This window comes from Micropterus salmoides, unplaced genomic scaffold, assembly GCF_014851395.1.
Source record: "Micropterus salmoides isolate LMB-PRFRI ecotype aquatic unplaced genomic scaffold, ASM1485139v1 Ms_hic_scaffold_12, whole genome shotgun sequence".
NCBI lineage: Eukaryota > Metazoa > Chordata > Actinopteri > Centrarchiformes > Centrarchidae > Micropterus > Micropterus salmoides.
In genome coordinates this window covers 22,393,595-22,415,964 of record NW_024040263.1, presented here as the reverse complement: position 1 = coordinate 22,415,964, position 22,370 = coordinate 22,393,595, and the positions used below count along the sequence as shown (strand labels likewise).

The window sequence follows — 22,370 nt, the reverse complement described above, 5'->3', positions numbered from 1 at the left end:
CAGTGTTGGTGCTCTCTCTCGTATGACATATGAAAATATAACGCTTTGGTTAAATCCACTAACAGCGTTGCCCATCATTGCCTTTTCCTCTCAGTTGAAAGCCAACAGATGACTGATGACTACACAATGTTCCCTTGCACCCCCTGTGGTTTGAACTGTGTAACTGTAGCCCTGCTTTTCACACTGTCTCTGGGCACTGTGAGAGCAGAGCAGCACAGCAGCAGTAGTGATAGAGCGCAGCCTGACAGACAGCACGAGGCTCCTGCAGCGCAGTCTATTTACACTCTCAATGGGAGCTCAGGAATTCCCCAATCTCCATTATAAAACCCCAAAACAAGTGTTATTTTGGGCACAGTTGTATTGGGACACACAAACAAGTAGCTGAATACTAAATATTTTAATCACACATTTTCATGCTTTGGTGAAAAAGAACACGAGGAGCTACTCTCAACTGTTCAACTACACGTATAGTGTTGAATGTGCTCATCGTTAAGTGTGTATTTTTGCAGGTATCATTTCTGTGAGAAGTGCTTCAATGAGATCCAGGGGGAGAGTGTGACGTTAGGAGATGATCCTACACAGCCACAGACGTAAGTAAACTGGCTGTTGATAAATAAACACACTATAAAAATTTTAAAAACAACCCGCAGTTGTGCATTTTTTAGAGACATTATTGTGAGAGACTTTTTCCCCCTTTTTTGGAAGAGCAAAGGGAAAAATGTCCCTATCTCTTATCTAGCTTTTTTAAAACTCTTTCTTTGTGGTGTTTAGATGCTTGTTATGTATGCAGCAGTCCAGTATGCAGCACATGCCCACACATTACCTTTCTAGTCCATTTATTATTATTGTTGTACCATGGTGTGTAAATTGTTATCATGGCCCCCGCACTGAATCGGCCAGCAATGAGAAACGGCCACAGCCTAGGACTGAAGACAGAAAAATACAAGTCTTTTTGTATGTGCCTTGTCTCACTACCTCTGCCCTCCTTTTCTCTGCCACTTCAGGATGATATCAAAAGACCAGTTTGAACGGAAGAAGAATGATGTTCTCGACCCTGAACCGTACGTAGATGCAAACACACACTCTTTCAGTGAGAAGGACTAATACTGACAGAGAAGCGTGTTCTTTTTTGTTTAACTGTGTTTTCCTATTTATGTGTTCTCGATCACATCTTAAAACTTTTCTGCCTCCCACATCTGCCATTGTTTTGGTGCAAAGTCTACATAATTTCTAATAATTTCTCTCTGGAGCTCTCTGATCAATCACTTCAGTTTCATTGAAGCCACGGGGTAACTCAGCAGCACCACCTGCTGAGTGGAACTGAGCGTATTTTCATCAGGGAATACAGGCCCTTAATTCTTTAATATGCAGTGATTGCCTTTCACATTGTCATTGTGACCCAGTGTCAAATAAGAAGCACAATATTTAGTAATCCTCCCACAAAGGCGCACTTACATTGGCTGGTGTACAAGTGTGTAACGACTGGAGGAACATTAACTTGAATGGACCTGTTTATTGCTTGCTGCCTCAGCAGTTAAGTAGTCAACATTCATACATATGATGGACGCCAGGAACTTGACTTGGACAGGTTTGAGGATTGGAACAGAGTTTGATATTATGCATTTTTTATGTATGAAAATTCCCAGATATCCATATTAGAACACGTGGAAGTGCTGCGTCAACAGTAACAGGACAATGCAGAATTTTGCTTAATATAACAATGACTGAGTCAGGTAGCCTTAGATGTGAACCTGATTTAAACTGTTACTCTATGCTTGCTTTTCTTTAGGTTTGTTGAATGTAAAGATTGTGGACGGAAGATGCACCAGATATGCGTCTTACACTACGAGGTCATTTGGCCATCTGGGTGAGATGATTTTTTTGTTGATTTGCATAATTGTTTTGGTATCTTTCTGTGGGTTAACTGTAACAATTCTAACTTGTCTCTCTTTCCAGATTCATCTGTGACAACTGTTTAAAGAAGAGTGGAAAAACACGGAAGGAAAACAAGTTCTCTGCAAAACGTTAGTAAATTTCTCTACATTTGAATTTTAAATATCAGCTATCGGCTTTCCTTGTAACTTTTCGTGCAGAGTTATTGAGGTTTTGTCTCACAAACACTGAAGACACAAGATAATATAAACCACCTCCACCTGCACATGGGCTGCATATGTCTCTGATCGGCTTTCCTGCTGTTACTGCCTTGTATTCTTTTGATGCTGGCCTTGTGGTTTCATTGGTATTTTTCTTTGGTGTTTGTAGCCCTTTAGGACAAGTATGACCTTTATGACATATGGTGCTAACAGATTTCAGCTCTCATGGTCACAAAAATCAGTTCTTGTTTGCTTAAATTGTAGGCCACAGCAGGTTGTTTAAGGCCCGGTGTGTAACGCCTGCTTCTCCTTTCTCCTGGAAAGTTAAACCTGCGTGTTTTATGCACTGTAGGGCTGCAGTCGACACGACTGGGAATGTACATAGAAGATCGTGTGAATAAATACTTGAAGAGACAGAACCACCCAGAGGCCGGAGAGGTGTTTGTGCGAGTGGTGGCGAGCTCCGACAAAACGGTGGAAGTTAAACCAGGCATGAAAGCCAGGTGAGAGCATCACTGACAGGAGGTAGGGGGGGACTGGGTGACTTCTCCAGAAACAGACTTACAATTATAAGAAATGTATGCTTTTTATCATTATCTATTATTTATCAACTTGACAAGCTAAGGGTCAACAGTCGAGATGAGGGAGGCCATAATGTTGTAGACAACCAAATATCTGTCTCGCCCTTTTTGATTTATAGATGCAGTGGCACAGCTCGTATTTGTCCTGAGCTTATTTTTTATTGTTCCTGCCACACGAAGCTGAACGCCCTCTATAAAGCTTTTATACTCACTCAGAGTGATTGTGGAACCTGTGTGTTTGACAAGATGGAGTGTACACCCTCCCTGAGTAACTCCCAGAGGGTCATTCACTGTTTCATCACAAAAGATCAAAGTCTGCGATGCTCGTCCAATTGTCACAGGGAGTGCCCCTCATCCACGAGCCTGTTATCTTCAGGTTGACTATTTAAGGCTGTTTGTTTTTTATTGACTGAAGGCCACTTGACTTGATTTGTCCCATTATGCTCTTGAGTGTCGCTAAAAGCAGCAACACACAAGGCAACTTTTCGGGCAGCTCATGACTCTTGTTTCCTAGAAACCTTTATAGTTGCAATAAAATAAAATGTTAATAAAAATGTAGGTACTGTGTTATATATCTGTGGAATAATTCATCTTAGACTTTGGTTTTAAGATATTTTTGTTGCAATATATCTGTACAAAATATACTAAGCAAAACAAACACACATAATACACATCTTTGCACGGTCCACACTTGTGTTAAGCGCTGTGTTCAGAGCAGACCCTCCCAACATCATTTCGCACGCAATTAACATGTTTTAGTTGGCAGTAATCCAAGATTAAATATCACAATGTTCTCGCTTCTCCATCCAACCAGAGATCACATAATGCTGTTCACACATGTTAATATTTTTTTTTTTCCCTCCATTACGTTAGGTTTGTGGACACGGGCGAAATGCCCGAGACCTTTCCCTACAGAACCAAAGCACTTTTTGCCTTTGAGGAGATTGACGGCGTGGATGTGTGCTTCTTTGGCATGCACGTGCAGGAGTATGGCTCTGAGTGCCCATTTCCCAACACTAGGTCTGTGCATCCAATTAATGTGTGTAGTACAGTAAAGGAATGGCACTTTTTGTGGTTGAAATTTACCGTGTTACCATCTCTCTACTTCTGCAGACGGGTCTACATATCATACCTTGACAGTATTCACTTCTTCAGACCTCGGATTCTGCGAACAGCAGTGTACCACGAGATCCTCATTGGCTATCTAGAATATGTCAAGAAACTCGGGTAAGTTTTGCGCGACCACTCCTTTCTCCCTCTCCTCTTGAAAGATAAATTGTGAGAACTGTCTGGAGGGAACTTGTGATGGGATTAAGTTCTAGGGCAGCAGGTGTCCTGACTTATACGCTGTCTCTCTGGTCTTGATTTTGGTCTGTGCATGCCCACAGGTATACCCAGGGCCACATCTGGGCATGTCCGCCCAGTGAAGGAGACGACTACATTTTTCACTGCCATCCTCCTGACCAGAAGATCCCAAAGCCTAAGAGGCTGCAGGAGTGGTACAGGAAGATGCTGGACAAGGCCTTTGCAGAGAGGATTCTGCATGACTACAAGGTAAGGGGGAAGCATTTTTCTTAAAAATACTGACGTCTAAATATGCGGTTAGTCATATTTAGAACAAAGGGAGACACATGTCGTCTCCCACGTTTTGATTGACTGTGTTCCTGATCACGTTTCCTGGTAGAATTCTGTCTGAATAGTTGCTGGATTGAACACATTTGTCTGTATTAAAAGGTAAATGCATGAAACGTGCACATGCTCGGTATGTTTGATCAGTGAATGGGTGAAACCCATTATTTAATAGCTTGAGTCATCCATGTTTTTTGTCATCCTCTCAGGACATCTTCAAACAGGCGACTGAGGACCGTCTGACCAGCGCTAATGAGCTGCCGTACTTCGAAGGTGACTTCTGGCCCAACGTGCTGGAGGAGAGCATCAAGGAGCTGGAGCAGGAGGAGGAGGAGAGGAAGAAGGAGGAGAACACAGCTGCCACGGAAACTCCTGAGGTGCGAACATGGTGTCATGGTTTGATGACGTGGTACTAGCATAGACACATTTACAACTCCACTTTCTAGTAACATCTTTGGCAGCCATTTTGCACCTCCACCCTTAAATATTTTAGATTTAATATTCTTTCATATACCACGTACATAAAGTTATTGTTTCCAGCACATGTTGAGGAATATGTGATGAATTTTAATGATCTCTAATGAGAAGCTGGATGACAGTGTAACAGAACTAATTTGACATGTGGGGATTCTGTAAATAAGCACCCTGTCAGAATATGAAATGTGTTTTGTCATTGTATATGTCTCAAAGGGTACGCCAGGTGACAGCAAAAATGCGAAGAAGAAGAACAACAAGAAGACCAATAAAAACAAGAGCAGCGTGAGCCGAGCCAATAAGAAGAAGCCTGGGATGCCGAATGTAGCCAATGATCTGTCCCAGAAGCTGTACGCCACCATGGAGAAGCACAAAGAAGTCAGACTTGTTTTGTTTTTGTGTGGTTTAGAATCAATATGGGAAGCAGTTTTGAAAATTAAGATTTTTTTTATGAACATTTGTGTATTAGATGGTGAACAAAAGGGAGTCGATCATAATAACACTATAGTTATTTACTTACTTGTTTACTTACTGTGATGCACAGTAATGAGACTTAGAATGTAAATCTTTTAGTATGTTTTAATACCGGTGTCATTTTGTCTTGTGCTTTTCTAACTCTCACTTCTGTGTGTCACTGTCTGCTGAAGGTGTTCTTTGTGATCCACCTCCACTCTGGCCCCATGGCAAACACCCTGCCGCCCATCGTCGACCCTGATCCTTTGCTCTCTTGCGACCTGATGGACGGCCGCGACGCCTTCCTGACTCTGGCCAGGGACAAACACTGGGAGTTCAGCTCCCTCAGGAGGTGCAAGTGGAGCACCATGTGCATGCTGGTTGAGCTGCACAACCAGGGACAGGACCGATTTGTCTACACTTGCAACGAGTGCAAGCACCACGTGGAGACTCGCTGGCACTGCACTGTGTGCGAGGTGAGTTACTAATATTAGTATGCTGTATTGTGTTTTTACACTGGAATTGCTTCCGTTTCAGTGTCCTGCATCTGAAACAGAATTGTAAGAGGATGTCTGTCAGTGTTTTATGACTGACTAGGACAGATGAGGATCAATCAGGAATGATATTTGTGGACTACATCACATTTCTGTATTATTATAAACAGCGATTTGTGAACCTCTTACAAATCAGTTTATCAGACTTTGTTGGACTGAGATGTTGATTACTGTGTCCCTTGTCTGCTATTTTCTGCAGGACTTTGATCTTTGCATTAGTTGTTACAACACGAAGGGACACGAGCACCAGATGGTGAAGTGGGGCCTTGGCCTGGACGACGACAACAACAGCCAAAGTGGAGAAGCCTCCAAGAGCCCACAGGAGAGCCGGCGCTTAAGTATCCAACGCTGCATCCAGTCCCTGGTCCATGCTTGTCAGTGTCGCAATGCCAACTGCTCTCTGCCGTCCTGCCAGAAGATGAAGCGAGTGGTGCAGCACACCAAGGGCTGCAAGCGCAAAACCAACGGTGGCTGCCCTGTATGCAAGCAACTCATCGCGTTATGCTGTTACCATGCAAAGCACTGTCAGGAGAACAAGTGTCCTGTCCCGTTCTGCCTGAACATCAAGCACAAGCTCCGCCAGCAGCAGCTGCAGCACAGGCTCCAGCAGGCTCAGCTGATGAGGAGAAGAATGGCCACCATGCAAGGGAGAACCATGCCGCTACCGTCCCCACCGGCCTCAGCTGCTCCCAGCACTCCCACTTCCCATGCCCAACCCAGCACTCCCCAGACGCCCCAGCAGCCTCTCTCCAACCAGCCGCAGACCCCCAACTCAACAGGCGTCATGTCCCCCTCCTTTGCCAATACCCCTCGCAATGGCCAGCCTCAAGCTCCGGTGTCTCAGGGCAAGCCTGGACCCCAGGCCTCCCCTCTACACCAGCAGCAGTCCCCTCTCCCCCAGCCGCCACAGCCACCTCAGCAGCCCCCCCTCGCTGCAGTCAAGATGGCACGGCACATCGAGATGATGGCGCAGGCCCAGCAGAACCAGCAGAGCTTCCGGGTCAACATGAACAGCTTGCCCATGAACCCCCAGCAGCCACAGCAGCGCATGACCGGACCAATGCAGCCACCCATGCAGATGGTGCCAGGGCCCCGGGGGCCACAGGTCATGCAACCGGGCATGGCCCCAGGACAATGGCCTGGAGCTGCGGGGCCCATGCAGGCAGCTCAGACTCAACAACCAGGCCTTGTCCCAGGCCAGACACCACAGCAGGCCATGACCATGCAGCGAGCCATGTTGTCCCCAGGGCAGCAACCTCAGCCGGGCCAGAGGCTGCTGATTCCACAGCAGCCTGGTGCCCGGCCACAAACACCCCAGAGACCTGGTGCTATTGCACCCAACGCCCTGCAGGACCTTCTCCGCACCCTGAAGTCTCCCAGCTCGCCCCAGCAGCAGCAGCAAGTCCTAAACATCCTCAAATCAAACCCTCAGCTAATGGCTGCTTTCATCAAACAGCGAACAGCCAAGTACCATGCCAACCAGCCGCAGCAGCAGCAGGCAGGTCAGCAACAGCAACCCGGCATGCCAACAATGCAGGCCATGGCCATGGCAGGAGGGGCGGTTCAGAGGCCGGGGATGCCCCCTCAGCAGCCCCAGCAGCCTCCTGCCCAGAGCATGGCTGCATTGGGTGCTCAGGGGCAGCTGATGAATGCAGCGCATACCAACCCCCAGATCCAGGAGCTCTACCGTCGGCAGATCTTAAGGCAGCAGCAGCAGCAGCAGCAGCAGCAGCAGCAGCAGGGGGTGATGCCTCAGGGCCATCCGGGCCAGTTCCCTGCTCAAGCGCAGGGTACAGCAGCTACATACTCCCAGCTCCGCATGCAGCAACAGCAGCAGCAGATAGCCATGCAGGCAGGTGCAGGAGCAGCCGGGGGTCCCATGGGCCAGCTCCCACCTATGGCCCAGCCTGGCATGGGGATGGACTCCCCCCAGAACTTACTGCATCAACGGATGCTCCAGCAGCAGCAGCAGCAACTTCCCCAGCAGCAGCAGCAGGCCGTCCTCAAGCAGCAGATGGGCTCTCCTGCCCAGCCCAGCCCCATGAGTCCCCAGACCCACCTGCTGGCCGGCCAGCCTCAGGGTGGAGCCCACCTACCCGGCCAGCCCGCACTAGCCAATGCCCTCAGCAACCAGGTCCGCTCCCCCGCTCCTGTTCAGTCTCCCTGTCCGCCCTCGCAACAGCAGCAGCGGCCACATTCCAGTCCCTCACCGCAGGTCCAGCCCCAGCCCTCACCACAGCACCCACATCCACCCCACTCGGGTTCCCCCCATCCAGGACTCGGGGGCCCACTTTCAGGGTCCATGGAGCAGGGAAACTTGGGGACACCAGAACAAAGCGCCATGCTACCGCAGCTTAACACACCCAGCAGAGGGGGGCTGAACAGTGACTTGGGTAACAGTGACACTCTGGAGAAGTTTGTGGAAGGATTGTAGCATTTCTGCTGGGAAGTAAAGAACAAATTCTCACTCCCAGGGACCCACCCTCCCACTGCACTTCCTCTTAGTTTCTCCTCAGACTCTTTAACCTGTTTGAGGGCTTTGTTTGTTCTTTCTAAGGTTGAGAACAGTTTTTTTTTTTTGTACTGACATGTAAAACTGTTGTAAAAAGAAGAAAGAAAATTAAGCACCAGAAAAAAACAAAAAAAGCAAACACTTCTTGGGAATGTAATTGTTTCCTAAACCCAAGTGATGGGTGTTTCTTCCTTAAGACGTTGAGGGATTTGCAAGTTGCTTCTTAAATGAAATTTAAATCACAAAGAATATATTTTTTGGTTGAGACCAAATGTGTTCAATACTCAATTTAGTTTGGTTTGTTTTTGGTATGGTTTCATGCCTTTCCCGTTTCTTTTCTTTCTTTCTTTTTTTTTTTAAGAAAATGTACAATTGCATTATATAATTCATATCTTTTTATTTTGTACCTTTTGAAAAGCTTAAACTTAAGCATTTTTGTGTTGAAACTGTAAAATAATTTGTCTGGGCCAGGTTTTCGTTCTTTTCTCAAGCTGTCATTTCTGGCAATTGTAATCTAGTGTTGTACCATTACTCCAAGACAGTGAGTTCAGGGACCGCTCCCCTCCTCTTTGTGTGTATGAAGAGCACTCAGTTGTATTAAAATAGGAAACGGACTGCGGCAGGTTGTGAATACACAGGCATGTTTGCAGGCGCATATGAAGACACTGACACCAAGCCCTCACAGTCACTAAAATAACTACAGCGCCGACTGGTTTCATAAACACACACACAAGGACTGCAGCCTACATCCCAGTGGCCTGGAATTTGGAAAATCTGTCTTGCAGGTGTAGGATTTTTGACATTAAAAATAATTTGTAAACTTTTTTTTTTTTGTCATACAAATGTTGTAAAGTGTAAAGAGAGTGTGAGAAAGACCAGCCCCCTAAGCTGAGGTGGAATGATCACCGGTTGTTTGTAGGCCACATCTCGGATGACGCCCCATCCTCTACATTTTACACTAAGATGTGTGCTATCTAGGGATGAAGGGCTCATTTGAGATTCACCTTGAGTAAAACTAAATGTTATCAACCCTCATTCCTCTCTTATGAAAAACTTGAATTAGGGGGATTTACTTTTTCTCCTATTGTAAATCAAGTTATTAAGCAAAATACTATAAATATAAGGAAGAGAGAATGAAATCACTGTATAAACTGGTAAAAGACTCATTTCTTACTTATATACCATATTGTTAAATAAACTGTGTGCAACAGAAGAACTCCAGTACTCTGTTGACAAAATAATGAAGCATTACTCCTCCTGTTGGTTTGTGTTCATTTGTTTCCACAGTGGCATCTGGTAAATAACCTTTATTTCTAATGAAACTTTTGTTATGCAACATTATTTTACACCTACATTCCTCACAGCATAACAGTTTGCATGTAGTGATGCAGCAATTTAATGCTATAGCTCACATCAGAAACACAAAAATGAAAATTTTATGAGACATTTGACTCAGTCTTAGGTCTTGTCTGGATTCCAGGCTCATAAATACATATAGACACACAATAGTTAAAGGATGGGAGGAGGGTATAAGGTTGTGGGCATGTGTATCCTGTCTTAAAACAAAATGATGCCTCTGGCAGCAGCTTTTTCATTAGTAATGTTACTTTACTCACAGACGTTGCCAATGCCCTCAAATTAGGAAATATAAGAAATCAGATTAATTGGTCAGAGGGAAGTTGGTGAGTTCGTTTTATTGAAAATGACTTAAGTTAAGCACCTGAAGCAGACGGCATTAATATTTTGAACATAATATAGATTTGTCGTATCTTACATACGCTCTGCTCCCACGTCTTGTGATGGTGTGACCCACTGCACTCAAAGAGGTTAAGAGATTATTTTATTACTCAGAAGACATTATATTGATAACCAGGGACTATAATTTGGTACTTTTATCAAGACAGGCACGGAGTAAAAACATGAGGGCTGTGCATCATTTGGGATAAATACACTGTACCTCAGTCTAAAATATTTCTTTCCTTTTTATTACTGCTGATTTATAGATTTGGCCGGTGAGGTAATTTGAAGGTATTTGCAATGTAATTGTGATTTAATTGATAATGGTACTATATATTTAGTTATTTGGCATAAAGTAGCGTGGACCCAGGGATGGACCTAGTGTTGCTATAATCTGTGGGTCCTTGGCGAGGCGTTACAGTCACGTGATCTGGAGGGCGCGCATTTGTTCGAGTATCGTCACATGACCGGAAGCAAAAAAATATAGCGGTTGTGTGGGAGCACTTTTGAAATGAAAACAAACCCCGCTAACACCTCTAGCCTGCTTTACCCATATAATTAATACATAACGTTACATAAAATACACGAGGCTCGCCTTGGAGGCAGGCTCGTGAGTGAACAGCGATGAGTCGGAAGGCTGAAGAGCAAATTAATCAAACCTGGGTGAGGATAAAGTGTTAGCAAGACCTGCTAGCTGGCTAACTGATATAGTCACTACAAACAAACGCTTTCAAGCATTATTAGTTAAGAATTCGTCCTAGATATAACATAAATGTGTAAATGTGAGTTTGCATTGACGCGTAGCATAGCTGTTTTGTATTTTTGAGTAAAAGAGCTAAACGGAGTCTTTAATCTTGCTAACATACAAGGTACAAATGGTTTATTTATCATTATACAAGCTTGACTTTAACCTTCTTTGGATATACAACACAAGGTTGTATAATGTAACATGTAACAAATGTCCTGTTGTTGGTCCCTGAACCCAACCAACATCAGTTGCTTCAACCTGAACTAGCTCTCTTTGCAGGCTGATCGTCACAACTGGGAACATGCTGGCAAGGCCTTTTAATGTGAGACAAAGTAACTTACACCATCATGGATGACTCGGACCAGGATTTTGTAGATCTCTGCTCGAAGCTGCTAAAGCGAGTCCGCAAGAAACCAGGTGAGCCCAGACAGCCAAGGAAAGCAGAGCATCAGCCCTCCAGCCAGGCAAGCGAAGGGGACAAGAGGAGGAGAAATAACAAAGGAGAGGGTGACTGTGGGTCCAAGTTTGCTGGCACCCAGCCTGTTTGTACAGGTGCAGCAGCCGAGCAGCATGTGGTCTGCGGAGGGACTGGACATGATTCAGGAGATGCTGGGTCTTCAGCTGTGCCTGCAGCAGTGCCGAGTGCCGAGAGAGGTTTGGCAGCGAAAGACAAAGTACTCCACAGAATGCAACAGTTTAAGAGAGTTAGTCCTCAGAGGTTGGTCCACAAGGAGAAGAGCCGGCCAACAAACGATTGCGTTCCTCCACCACCTCTGGCACAAAGACGAGGTGGGATGATGGTGTTCCTGGCACAGATTGATAGTATGCTGTATTGTTGCCCAGTGGACAGAGAGCACAGTGTAATCATTTCAGACTGTATTGAGGCGCAAATGAATCAATATCATGATATAAGTAAAAACGTTTTATAAAAGTGCTATAACTGCAGCCTATTTTAGCACACCCTTTACCTGCATCTGTATTTCCTACCTCCCCGCTGTACCCAGATCCTCCCGAATACTTCACCTCGGGCCTCCACCTGGAGCTGCAGGACAGTGATGAGGCTCTGGCCCTGCGGCTGCAGCACGTGCTGGACAGGGAGGCAGCAGAAGCCCAGATTGTGGACCTAGAGGATGGAGGCCTCTTTTTCTGTCAGATCTGCCAAAGAGACTTGTCGCACATGACCTCTGAGGGGCGAACACAGCACCTCAACAGGTCTGGATGTTTATATTTAGTGTTGGCACTTGGCTGAGGCTTTTTATCCAGAGTTATTTGCAACAGTAAAATTAACTTAAACATCTTGACTGCAAGCCATGGGCAAGCATTGGACTGGTGGACACACTTGAGTGTGAGAATGGTCCTTCTTTCTAGGTGTTTGGATGAGAGTGAAAAGAGCGCCCCAGCCCCTCCTCCTCCTCCTGGCATCCCTGACTGTCCCATCTGTGGCAAGAAGTTCAAGTCCCAGAAGAGTCGTTCAGCCCACCTCAAGCGCTGCTCTTCAGACATGGGCGTCACTTCGGCTGTGCTGCTGCAGGCAGTGCAGAGACAGGCTGAGGAGACCCAGAATCTCCACGTTGCTAACACACTGTGAGTCAGGTCACTCCGACAATAGAAATAGCTTAACGTCAGTGTGTGAGTACTTACAAAGCTATTTTTTTTCTATTCAGCGCACAGACTGGAGGCACCAAAAGAAAAGGCCCCTGCAAGCCAGGCCTCCCAGCAAGGAAGAAGCCCAGGAAGAAGACTGAACCCATGGATGAAGACACCATGGTGGCCCTGGCTCTGTCCTCCTCCCTTCTGGAACAGGAGAGGGAGGCAGAGAGACAGTTACATACAGAGACTGCTGCTTCTCACATCTCCATGACTCCAGCGTTGAAGTGGAGGCCAGACGCAGGTACAGTAACATCCACATCAAGTATTATTATTAGTATATTAGTTTTATTTGTTGTGTGTTTGTGGTTTTAATTTATTGTGTTAATATTGTCGTGTTGAGAAGCAATTTACTGTAACAAGTATATTTGGAAATTTGGGAAAAACCCTTTATTTCCAGTGTGGTACATAAATTCATATATATTTAGTAGACAAATTAAAGATTATATATAAAAACGTGAGGACTGCGCTAGGCCTTCCGATGCATCGTCTGACCCCACTCTCTCCTCCTGTTGGTGCAGGTAAGGGGCGTGGAAAGAAGAAAAAAGGCGCCGTCCCTTGTCCTCCTCCGCTCCTCCTCATTCAGGATGCTGAGGCGGCTCTGACAAGGCTGCAGGAACGGGTTTCTGCTCTCCTCATACACCATCGGCCCCCCTCTCCCCCCACCCCGACCCGCTGCCCCAGCAGTCTGCCTGGCTGGAGCGGTGCTGCCCCCCTCTGGCAGAAGAGCACACTACTGGGCGGAGGCTCCAACTGTTTGTCTGATTTCTACACTCCAGAGCTCGGAGAGTTCATCACACCTTCGCAATCTGCAGCGGTGAGAGGGACCAAAGACACGTTTGCACATGTTTTGCTGTGTTATTTCTGTTTTGTTTAAACTGAACAGGGGAGTTGAAGTCAGACTAAATATTAAGCTTGTTTTCTGTTCTTTTTTTTTTTTTATCAAATGCCACTTGAGATAGAGAAGCACACACTGTTTGGTTGTCCTGTCCTGTCCTAGAAATAAAAATGTGCAGATTAACATGGAAGTGTCTGAAACTGACAGGGAGATACTGAAGATAATGATGTTATTTTGTTGGTGAATTTAGTAAATGTATTAAAATGCCTCGAGCTTTAATACATTTTTAAGAGCTTTAATGCAAAGCTGTATTTCTCAGATTCAAAAAAATATAATGGTGTAAAAGAAAAACAAACTTAAAAGCACATATTTGAGACTGGAAAGCCAGCTGCACCGATTTTAAGAAGTTTGGCTTTATTAAAATTGCACTGAAGATTGTTTTTTTCAAAGAAATACTAGAACAGACTTATGTTTTTCTGCTTACCTTACATCCTTGTACAAACAAACTGAGCTTAATTCGCCATTTATTTGTTAGGTTTGTTTCAATATGTTACTATTCTAATAATTTTATTTAGTTATTTTTCACAAATTTAATTTATAGATTTGTTTTAAATCAAATACAAGGTACAACAGGTTGAATAAAAGGTACAAGGAAAATGTATTTATCATTTTACATTTACATAGCCCCCCCATTTTTTATTTATCATTAACACAGGGTTGTATAACAAGATTAAGTTGTAGTTCCCTTTATGCTACTCATAAAAACAAACGTTCCGGTAGATGGTGGATAAATATGTCAGAAATATATATAACTAATATATATTTTACATGCTGTAGTGCTGAGGATAAATTTGAGCTTAAAAGTCTGATAGCTTGTGTGTGTGTGTGGGGGGGGGGGCTGAAACTTCTATATGTCTTCCCAGAAGGCAGCAGGGTGAACAGGCTGTGGCTGGAGTGGGTACTGTCTTTTAGTATCCTTTGGGCTCTGCGCAGCCACCTCACCGATATTACTGATGATCGGTAGATATCAGTGATCTTCTGAATGTGAGCTTTTGTGATGCTTTGAATATTTGACCAACAAACTAAAATCAGACCTCAGCTGAATTGAATTTATATTTTTCTCCTCCACTTCTAGACCGATGCAACCACCTCCTCCACCAACAGGCCTGAGTCTTCTGTCCAACCTGTGAGCGAAGGAACTCCTCTCACAGGAACCAGGGCCTCCATCCTGCTGTCCTCTTCCCAGATGGCCTCCTCCACTCCAGAGACAGGGCAGCTCCCAGTGGGCAGCCAGGCACTCCTAGAACTGATGGAGCTGGCTGAAGACGGTGTTACCCTCACCCAGTGTGGTTACACTGCTTCAGGCCCTGAGAAAGGTCACAAACTGATTTCCTAAATTTTAACATGAGAATTCATGTGTACTGCTACACAAGGATCACCGATTGGAGCAACTTGCCAGCCCAAACTGCTAAATAGTGACTTAATTGGTCATCAGTCCGGGTCCTGATTGTCTTTGTTCCAACAGACAAGATCGCTGCACAGATCACAAACCTCCATCTGAGCGGGTTCGTCCCAGAGGAGGTTGTGCAGGCTGACCCACGTTTGAGTAGCTTTCTGCCAGATGTGACACACACACACTCAGAGGACACCCACGGCCAAGCGAGGAGGACAGCTGATCAGCCAGGAGCACATAAAGAGCGAGGAAGCCACAGACCAGTAAGACCTGTTATTTCCAACCCGGATCCTGGATTCTCCTGTTTTTCATCATTTGTATCTGACCAAATCTTCAGTTCATCAATCGGTTGCATTTCTGTAAAGTAAATCTTATCTTGCTTACATCCAGTCCTATTAGGTGACATGACACTACTGCACAACTTGTATGAACAGGTTTCACCCAGTGATCATGTTGGTTAAAAAGTTTAAGCCCAAACAAAAACATTGTATCTTAATGTATAATACATAATATGCCATGTGTTTTATGTGACTTTCTCAGGACTGAGATGATACAGTGGAGGATGTTTTCTCTGGTGTGCCCACTGTGTGCCTCTGTGTATTCAATCTGAAGTGCACTGACCCCCAGTACTTCCTGCTGGTGTTTCCTCTGTAGGTGGCGCTGTCCAGGCTGGTATCAGACCTGAGCAGCATGGTGAACAACCCTCAGCTCAGTGATCTGCAGCTCCAGGTGGACAGTGGAGAGGTCTACTTTGCTCATTCCTTCATGGTGTATGCTCGCTGCCCCCTGCTGGCAGAAATGGTAACATTTATTTCCTTGTGTGTTGCCTAGCACAGCCCTACTATTATATAAAAACCAGGACTGCATACTTGCATGTATAAATCTCTGCTCTGTTTTCATAGTTTAACTTTGAAATGATAAATGTAGTTTAACTGTAAGACTTACTAAATGGACTAAAACATGCCACAGTACATGATACTTATCAGCTGATAGTTTCAGCTCCTCTAATAAAGCCAAGCAGAGGCTCTCCAGTTGATTTCAGTCAAGCTGAAAGCATTTTAGCAGTGCTGTGTTTTCTTGAGTTTGTCCAAAACTTTAATTTAGAAAAAGGATTAAAATATTTGTACTGCCAGGAATGCTTAGTGTATGTTTTGTTTTTGCTTACGTGTGAGCCATGTCAAAGACAAAGTTTCATCACTGTGTGATGGACAATAACATTTCTCTGAATCATAATTTAAAATATACAGTTAGTCAATCTAAATAACATTTTCACAAGGTCTACATTTATCTGTGATCAGAAACAACATTAGAACGTGTACTCTCTTTGCATTCTCCTCCTGCTCCTCTCACAGGTACATGAGAGTGGTTTTGGGGCTCAGGAAGAAGGCATGCCTGCAGCACAGAGGGTGTTGATGAACGACATCCCGGGACAGGCAGTGTTTGCTTTGCTGCAGTACCTCTACACAGCCCACTGCTCCATCCCAGCATCACTGAGGCCTCATGTACTGGAGCTTGCGTCTAGGTTAGTATACGAGCCAGGCCGTTTGTACACATTTTTATAATGAGCAGTGAGTCAAAGATGTCATACAATTTTTAAATAACAAAAAAATTTGGTCCACCTTTTGGTCTAGATAATTTTGCTGACTTTCATTGTTTTTTCAGGTTTTTGTTCTGATGTGTTGTCTGGATGTTGAGCAGCCCAATGTATTAATACTTGTAACAAAACGAGAATTACTTTACTGTCAGTCTGTGTTTCTGTTTTTCATTCCCATAGTAAAGAATGTCCACTTAGGTATTACTTGTTAAATCAAATCAGGTTTATTAGACCCAAGTCTTTTGAAGTGACCATTTTATACATTTACATTACATTTACTCACTTGGTCGCTTTTATCCAAAGCGACTTACATTTGAGGAACAACATACAAGCATCAACAGAGCATCAATTACAGATCTACAACTGACAAAACATACTAGTAAGAGCAGCAATAAATACTAGTAAGAGCTCACAGTACATATCACATCAGTGGGGTAGATACCTAGGGAAGGAAGTAAGAGTTAACAAAAAGTGCAATCAATACAAGATAATTGTTGGAGATAGAAGAAGAAGAGCACAGGAAGTGCATGTTAGAGGTTAGAGGTTTTATAAGAAAACATTATAGCATTATAAGAAAACACAGCAAATTCATTATTTTGTCATTTCCTGCCTATCTGTAATATAGCTTACACCAGTGGTTCTCAGAGTGGGGTCCGAGGACCCCCAGGGGTCCTTGAGGGGGTCCCAGGAATCCCCAGCAAAAAGGGGAATCATTTATTTTCCCTATAAGTAACATAGTGACTGAACGTATAACTATTTTGGTCATGGATTTCATGCACTTTCTGGAATAAAACATCTAAAAGCCAAAATCCTATCCGATGGGCGATCCTGGGACAAATCTTTTCAAATGGGTGTCCGTGGTCTAATTTGTGTCAGTTTAGGGGTCATTGATGCGGAAAAGTTTGAGAACCACTGGCTGTTATGAACCGTATTTTGGCAAAGGTGCAGAAGTCAGTTTTGTTTATGCAACAGATTGTTCTCGTTTGATTCCAGAAACCTGAAAACTGTGTATAAAATAATAGCTCATGTTCGATAGATGGATTTGAAAATCCATTAAAAATTCAACATTCTAATATAAACAATAAATTCAACTTTATTCTTTGGTGAGAAAGCTTGAATACGGTGTTGTGTCTTGTCTTTGTGCATGTTAAGGTTTGACTTGAAGGAGCTACAGCAGCTTTGCGAGCTCAACCAAGAGGACGCAGCGACTCAGTGGGATGAGGGAAAACTACACAAATGAGGAGAACGTCCACAACCAAACAGACCAGGCCTTCACGGAGCTGCTCCGCTCAATGTGGATGGAAGAGGATGAAGACATCCAGGGTAGGGATCCAGATGGAGGAAGCGATGAAGAGAGAGGATTGGAAGAAGCCGATGACCTCACGTCAGGTGAGAGAGAGATTCACGAGGAGAGAGTGAACGAGGAAGAGCTGGAAGAGATCTACGAGTTTGCCGCCACGCAGAGAAAGAGGGAGGAGGAGGAGACGGCAGATGAGGAAGAAGATGGGGAAGAAGTGTTCGTGAACCTGACAGAACCCAGAAGAAGCTCAACGGGCTTCAGCATAAAAAACCTGCAGCCGGATCCCAGCCTGGATTGCAGCTACAGCCGTCTCTTCTCTGACTCCTGGGGGGTCTACGAGGAAGGTGATCCTTCCTCCTTACCCTCCACTTCACATACCCCTCAATCCCAACAACACCAGTCCTCTCATAAACCCTTATCTAAACGGTCCGGCAGAACTTTGCTTCAGTCTTCAGCGAGCGGAGTTGACGACCTTTCCCTCAGCCCCCCGCCCAGTACATCCAACCTTCCTGTCCCAGGTCAGTCCCCTGGTCAAGTGGGTGACTGGGGTGGCGGTGGAGACAAGGGAACAGAAGGTTTGCCTTTGAAGCGAGACAGCCAACGCCCCCGTAGTATGTGTGTCCCTCTTTCCCCTAATTCGCCTCAGAAAAAGGATGAACCTGAGCTCATAGTTTTGTCTGACTCAAGCGAGGAGACAGAGGTGGTTCTTAGTTCCCGCAGTCCCTCGCCACATCCTCCTTGCGCCGTCCAGAATCTGCAGAGCTACACCCAGATCAAACCTCAGTCAGTCCTGAAACCTGGTGAACCCACGCTGGAGAATAAAGAGCCCCGTAGTTTAGAGTTTAGTCCTGGTGATCCAGTTCATCCAGGCTCCGGGTGTGACCAGATTCCAGTGGACTACTCTCCAGAAGTGTCCTGGCTGATCCCATCCACACCGCTCCAGCCCAGAAGAAGCACCACAACCAGCTCCACTCAGACCAAAAGCAGCATGTGCAGGACGCAGCTGTTCCCTAAAGGGGAAACCTCCCCGCCCTCTGTTTCCTCTTCTCCTGCTTTACCATTTAACAACAGACTGCAGACCTCCAGCAGTCCAACCAGAGTTTCTGCCCACGTTTGTCCAACAGAGGGCAGTGTTCCCAGGATAAAACTGGAAGAGACTGTTTCCTCTAGCTCCAGCTTTGATCTAAACTTTTGTACTAAACGAAGCAGTAATGATGTGGGTAAGGATGGAGAAGTGTTTGCAGTACCCCCATGCCGACCTAAGCTCTCACACCCCTCAGGCTCGACTTCCTCAAAGCAGGACACACCCCTCCACATCCAGCCCCAGCCTTACAGCAGCACCCCCCTGCACACAGAGCTCCACCAGCCCCCTGTTCTTGGCACCTCCCCACTTCACAGCTGCCTCGATAAGCAGAGGTCATCAAGTCAAGGAAGGGATAGGACGCCATCTCTAAGCCCGGAGAAGGCCGAGTTAGGGAGCTTTCATCTGTCCACCTTGTCTGACCCTTCAGAACCACCCTCCTCTTCCTCTCACAGAGGTCTTCAGAGTTCACAGAGACACAGCGACTCCTCTCATCAATGTTCTGCTGAGTCCAGCAGTCACAGTGACACAGGGCCTGAGCTAACGAGGAGAGGACTAAATATGAATACAGAGCGAGAGATGGGGCGCAGAAATAAAGATCCAGCTAATGACGGAGAGCAGGAAGAATCAGAAGCGGAAACTGGAGAGGCAGAAGTTTCAGAATTGAGTCTCCAGCAGAGCTTCATGGCCATGGATGAGCCCCCCATAGCTTTCAACGACTCGTGGGGCTTCGACGACTGTGTAGATGCCAACCCGGGCTGCTTCAGTCTGAGGCTGGAGGACAGCACAGGATCGGGCCAGCAAGAGCACAGCGCAGGACAACGAGAAACCGCCAGTTCAACGTCCTCTACCGACTGTCACCCTCCACCATCTAGTTACTGCATCCAGTCATTGAAGAGTCGCGGTGGTGCGACTGCCTCCTCTCCACCCAAAGCCCCTTCCTTTACCCCTTCACCACCTGACCCCACCACCCAGACAACACCAGAGATGATCAACAGCCTCCTGGATTCCAAAATATGGGACAGCTGGGAGGAGGAAGAGGAGGAGGAGGCGGCTCTTCCTTTCTCTCAGCGGATGAACCCCTCTGCCCAGCTCAGAACACCAGGTGAGTATTTTTACTGTCACCGCAGTACTTTGGCTCAAGTTTTCTTCTGCAATTTTTAAATAATTGTCTGTCTTCTGTTTATAGACTAAACAACGGAATAACAATAATGGATAGATTAATCAATGATCAAAATAGTCTTGAGTTTCAGCCCTACCTCTTTTTCTTTTTTTTTTCATTTGTTTAGGAGTGTTTTGTTTTGTATTTCCGTGGATGATTGGCCAACCATAAATAACATGGTGGCACATCTCAGTTGGATATTATAATGGAGTTTGATAACAGAAATCTTTCAGCTGTCCAGAGTCATTAGCAACAGATTTTCCAGAAAACATTGACCACATACACCAAAAACTGAGGCTGCTGCATTCATAGACAAACGTTTGTTCAAATGCTTTCAGTATATTTGTTTTTTTTCTGTGTGCCCAGCTTCACATGAAATCAACTAGTCCATGTAGCTGTTCTGAAGGCATTCTGGGAAATGTAGTTAATTACTAACTGCAGTAGGTGGGGCAAGCTGATAGAAAACAGAAAATCAACCAAAATCCAATTTAAGACACATCACTCGAAGACACCATTACGCCCTGAACATCATGTAAATGATATCTGAGTGTGAGAGAGGGAACATATACTGTGTTTAATTTCAGTTTCTTAAAGACTGTTTGGTTAGGTTTTATTTAAAGAAGCATCTAACCGTAAACATTTGATTTCACTGCATTCAGTTATCTTTTATTTTTTAAGTTTGGGTGCAGAAATCAGGCTGGTGTCTTTAAACAATGTCTTCCTGTTTGTCTCATCAGCATCATCACACAATAAAAGGCTTCGAACCTTGGTGCCTATCACCCCCCTGCCTCACTACTCTGACATGGACACGCCGGAGCTCAAGAACAAACTCAACAGGTCAGTCGGCTCACTCCCAATCCCCCCGCCCTCACGTTAAAGAAAGGGTAAAGAAGGGCCACGTGGGTTTTTTTTCTAATCAAGGCCATTAACTGAGGAGCCTATCCTATTACCTCCCTCTGTGTCACTGTCAACTTAGCCTGTCTGGCTCTGCTCTCTGTCTCCGGCTGTTTTCCTCCCGTCCATCTGTTTGTTTGTCACAGAGAGACCGTCACGAACGCCTCTTAACTTTCTCCTCTGTGCAGGTTTGGTGTTCGGCCTTTACCGAAGCGCCAGATGATCCTCAAACTGAAGGAGATCCACCAGTACACCCACCAGCTGGTCAGCTCCGACTCCGAGGATGAGATACCCTCTGGGGGCCGCGCAGCTCAGACAAAGCCCCCACCCACCAGTTCAGTGGCCGCTGGCAACAAGCCGCTCTCCTGCGGCCACACAGTGAAATTTAAAGAGCCCAGGGTGCCTGCAGCCATCTCCCCTCAGAAACACAACACAGAGGAGGAGGCTGAGCTGCTGTCTGCCTCACAGGGCTCCAACACCTCTTCAACAGCTGCCAGTGAGGAATCTGAAAGGTACGGTCTGTATTCAACTGTGCGGATCATCTCAGGTGTTCCGTAACGGCACATATGTTTAGCTGCTATATATATTTTTCAGAGGGCTCTTGTCACACAGCTGGACATGGTGTGCTCATGCTATTCCCTATCTTTGGGTAATGAAAATAATTTCTAGACTCAGCCCTAGTGTGGAGCATTCAGTCAGGTCTAGGAAATATTTTGTACTTGGTCTCTTGTGAGCAGGTAAGTTTCTGGTCGACAGTTTTAATAAGTGGAATGCAACACTTAGCCTCCTTTTTCCCCTCCACTTCCACAAATACAGTATGTGCATCTAACCACTTCCTTCTCTCTCAGCAGGTCCAACCCAGAGCTGTGTGTCTCCTCCGATGGTGACTCAGACAGTGATGGTGGCATCTCTGCCTCCCAGGCGGCAACGCACCTCCAGGATCGCCTCCGGGCAGTGCGCTCCTTCATCCTGTCTGACTCCAGGCTGTACAGCCAGATCCTCGAGTACCAACCTCTGGTCCTGTCCCAGCTCCAGGAGCGACTCAAAGCAGCCGGGATCCGCTTGGGTGTCTCCAAGCTGGTGGACTACCTGGACTCCCAGTGCATCACCTTCACTACGGCCAAGCCGGGCCACTCGGCACCCAGCCGCAGGCGGGGCAAGAGGACAGACAAAGGGGCAAAGGCAGCAGGTGAAAATGGCACAGGCAGAAAAAGAGGTGTTACAGCCATGCATTAAAACATTGACTGCCACAAAGGTTGACATGGAAACTCAACAGTGGCAGGTTTTACTTCAATGCTTCAAACATTTAAAACAACAACAAAACAAATTAAATTATGACATTTTAAAATAACGTTGCGGTTGCCCCTGGACAGTTGGCACACAGCTCATTCAGGAGACTTGAAGTTTAACCATTTTGTTTAAAACAGTTAAGTTTCTTCAGGTTTTGCATTTTATGGATTTAATTTTAAATGTTGCGTTTATTATGAATGTACTGTGAAAATAAAAGATGGTCAGTGTTTGTGTGGCCCAAGGAATTCCTCAGATTCAAATGATTACAAAGGTCACTTAATGTATAAAACGGATTTAACACACCCTCAGTTATCCCATATTTGTGATGGT

The 22,370-nt window shown here is 45.5% G+C and overlaps 2 protein-coding genes across 5 annotated transcripts in view; both read left to right on the top strand.

Annotated features, from left to right (window-relative positions):
- crebbpa (CREB binding protein a) overlaps positions 1-9,547 on the top strand; it is a 47,289-nt gene extending 37,742 nt beyond the window's left edge. For 3 of the 4 annotated variants that reach the window (XM_038713982.1, XM_038713981.1, XM_038713980.1), the window contains exons 20-31: positions 510-590; positions 1,005-1,061; positions 1,790-1,867; positions 1,957-2,024; positions 2,446-2,596; positions 3,548-3,694; positions 3,788-3,901; positions 4,063-4,228; positions 4,513-4,680; positions 4,994-5,155; positions 5,425-5,706; positions 5,984-9,547. In XM_038713982.1, the coding sequence (XP_038569910.1) occupies positions 510-590; positions 1,005-1,061; positions 1,790-1,867; positions 1,957-2,024; positions 2,446-2,596; positions 3,548-3,694; positions 3,788-3,901; positions 4,063-4,228; positions 4,513-4,680; positions 4,994-5,155; positions 5,425-5,706; positions 5,984-8,218 (3,709 nt within the window). In that variant the 3' untranslated portion in view covers positions 8,219-9,547. The remainder of the gene's footprint in view (positions 1-509; positions 591-1,004; positions 1,062-1,789; positions 1,868-1,956; positions 2,025-2,445; positions 2,597-3,547; positions 3,695-3,787; positions 3,902-4,062; positions 4,229-4,512; positions 4,681-4,993; positions 5,156-5,424; positions 5,707-5,983) is intronic. The other variant, XM_038713983.1, reaches the window with a different exon arrangement.
- A 948-nt stretch (positions 9,548-10,495) lies between these two features.
- Positions 10,496-22,285, top strand: slx4 (SLX4 structure-specific endonuclease subunit homolog (S. cerevisiae)). Its single transcript, XM_038713975.1, is given in 15 exon segments — positions 10,496-10,696; positions 11,061-11,570; positions 11,786-11,993; positions 12,150-12,365; positions 12,446-12,672; positions 12,950-13,245; positions 14,402-14,642; positions 14,792-14,982; positions 15,374-15,520; positions 16,072-16,241; positions 17,466-17,534; positions 17,536-19,799; positions 20,594-20,693; positions 20,939-21,262; positions 21,602-22,285. Coding segments are annotated over 14 exon segments (5,280 nt in total). The 5' UTR covers positions 10,496-10,696; positions 11,061-11,128; the 3' UTR covers positions 21,987-22,285.
- Positions 22,286-22,370: the final 85 nt, after the last annotated feature.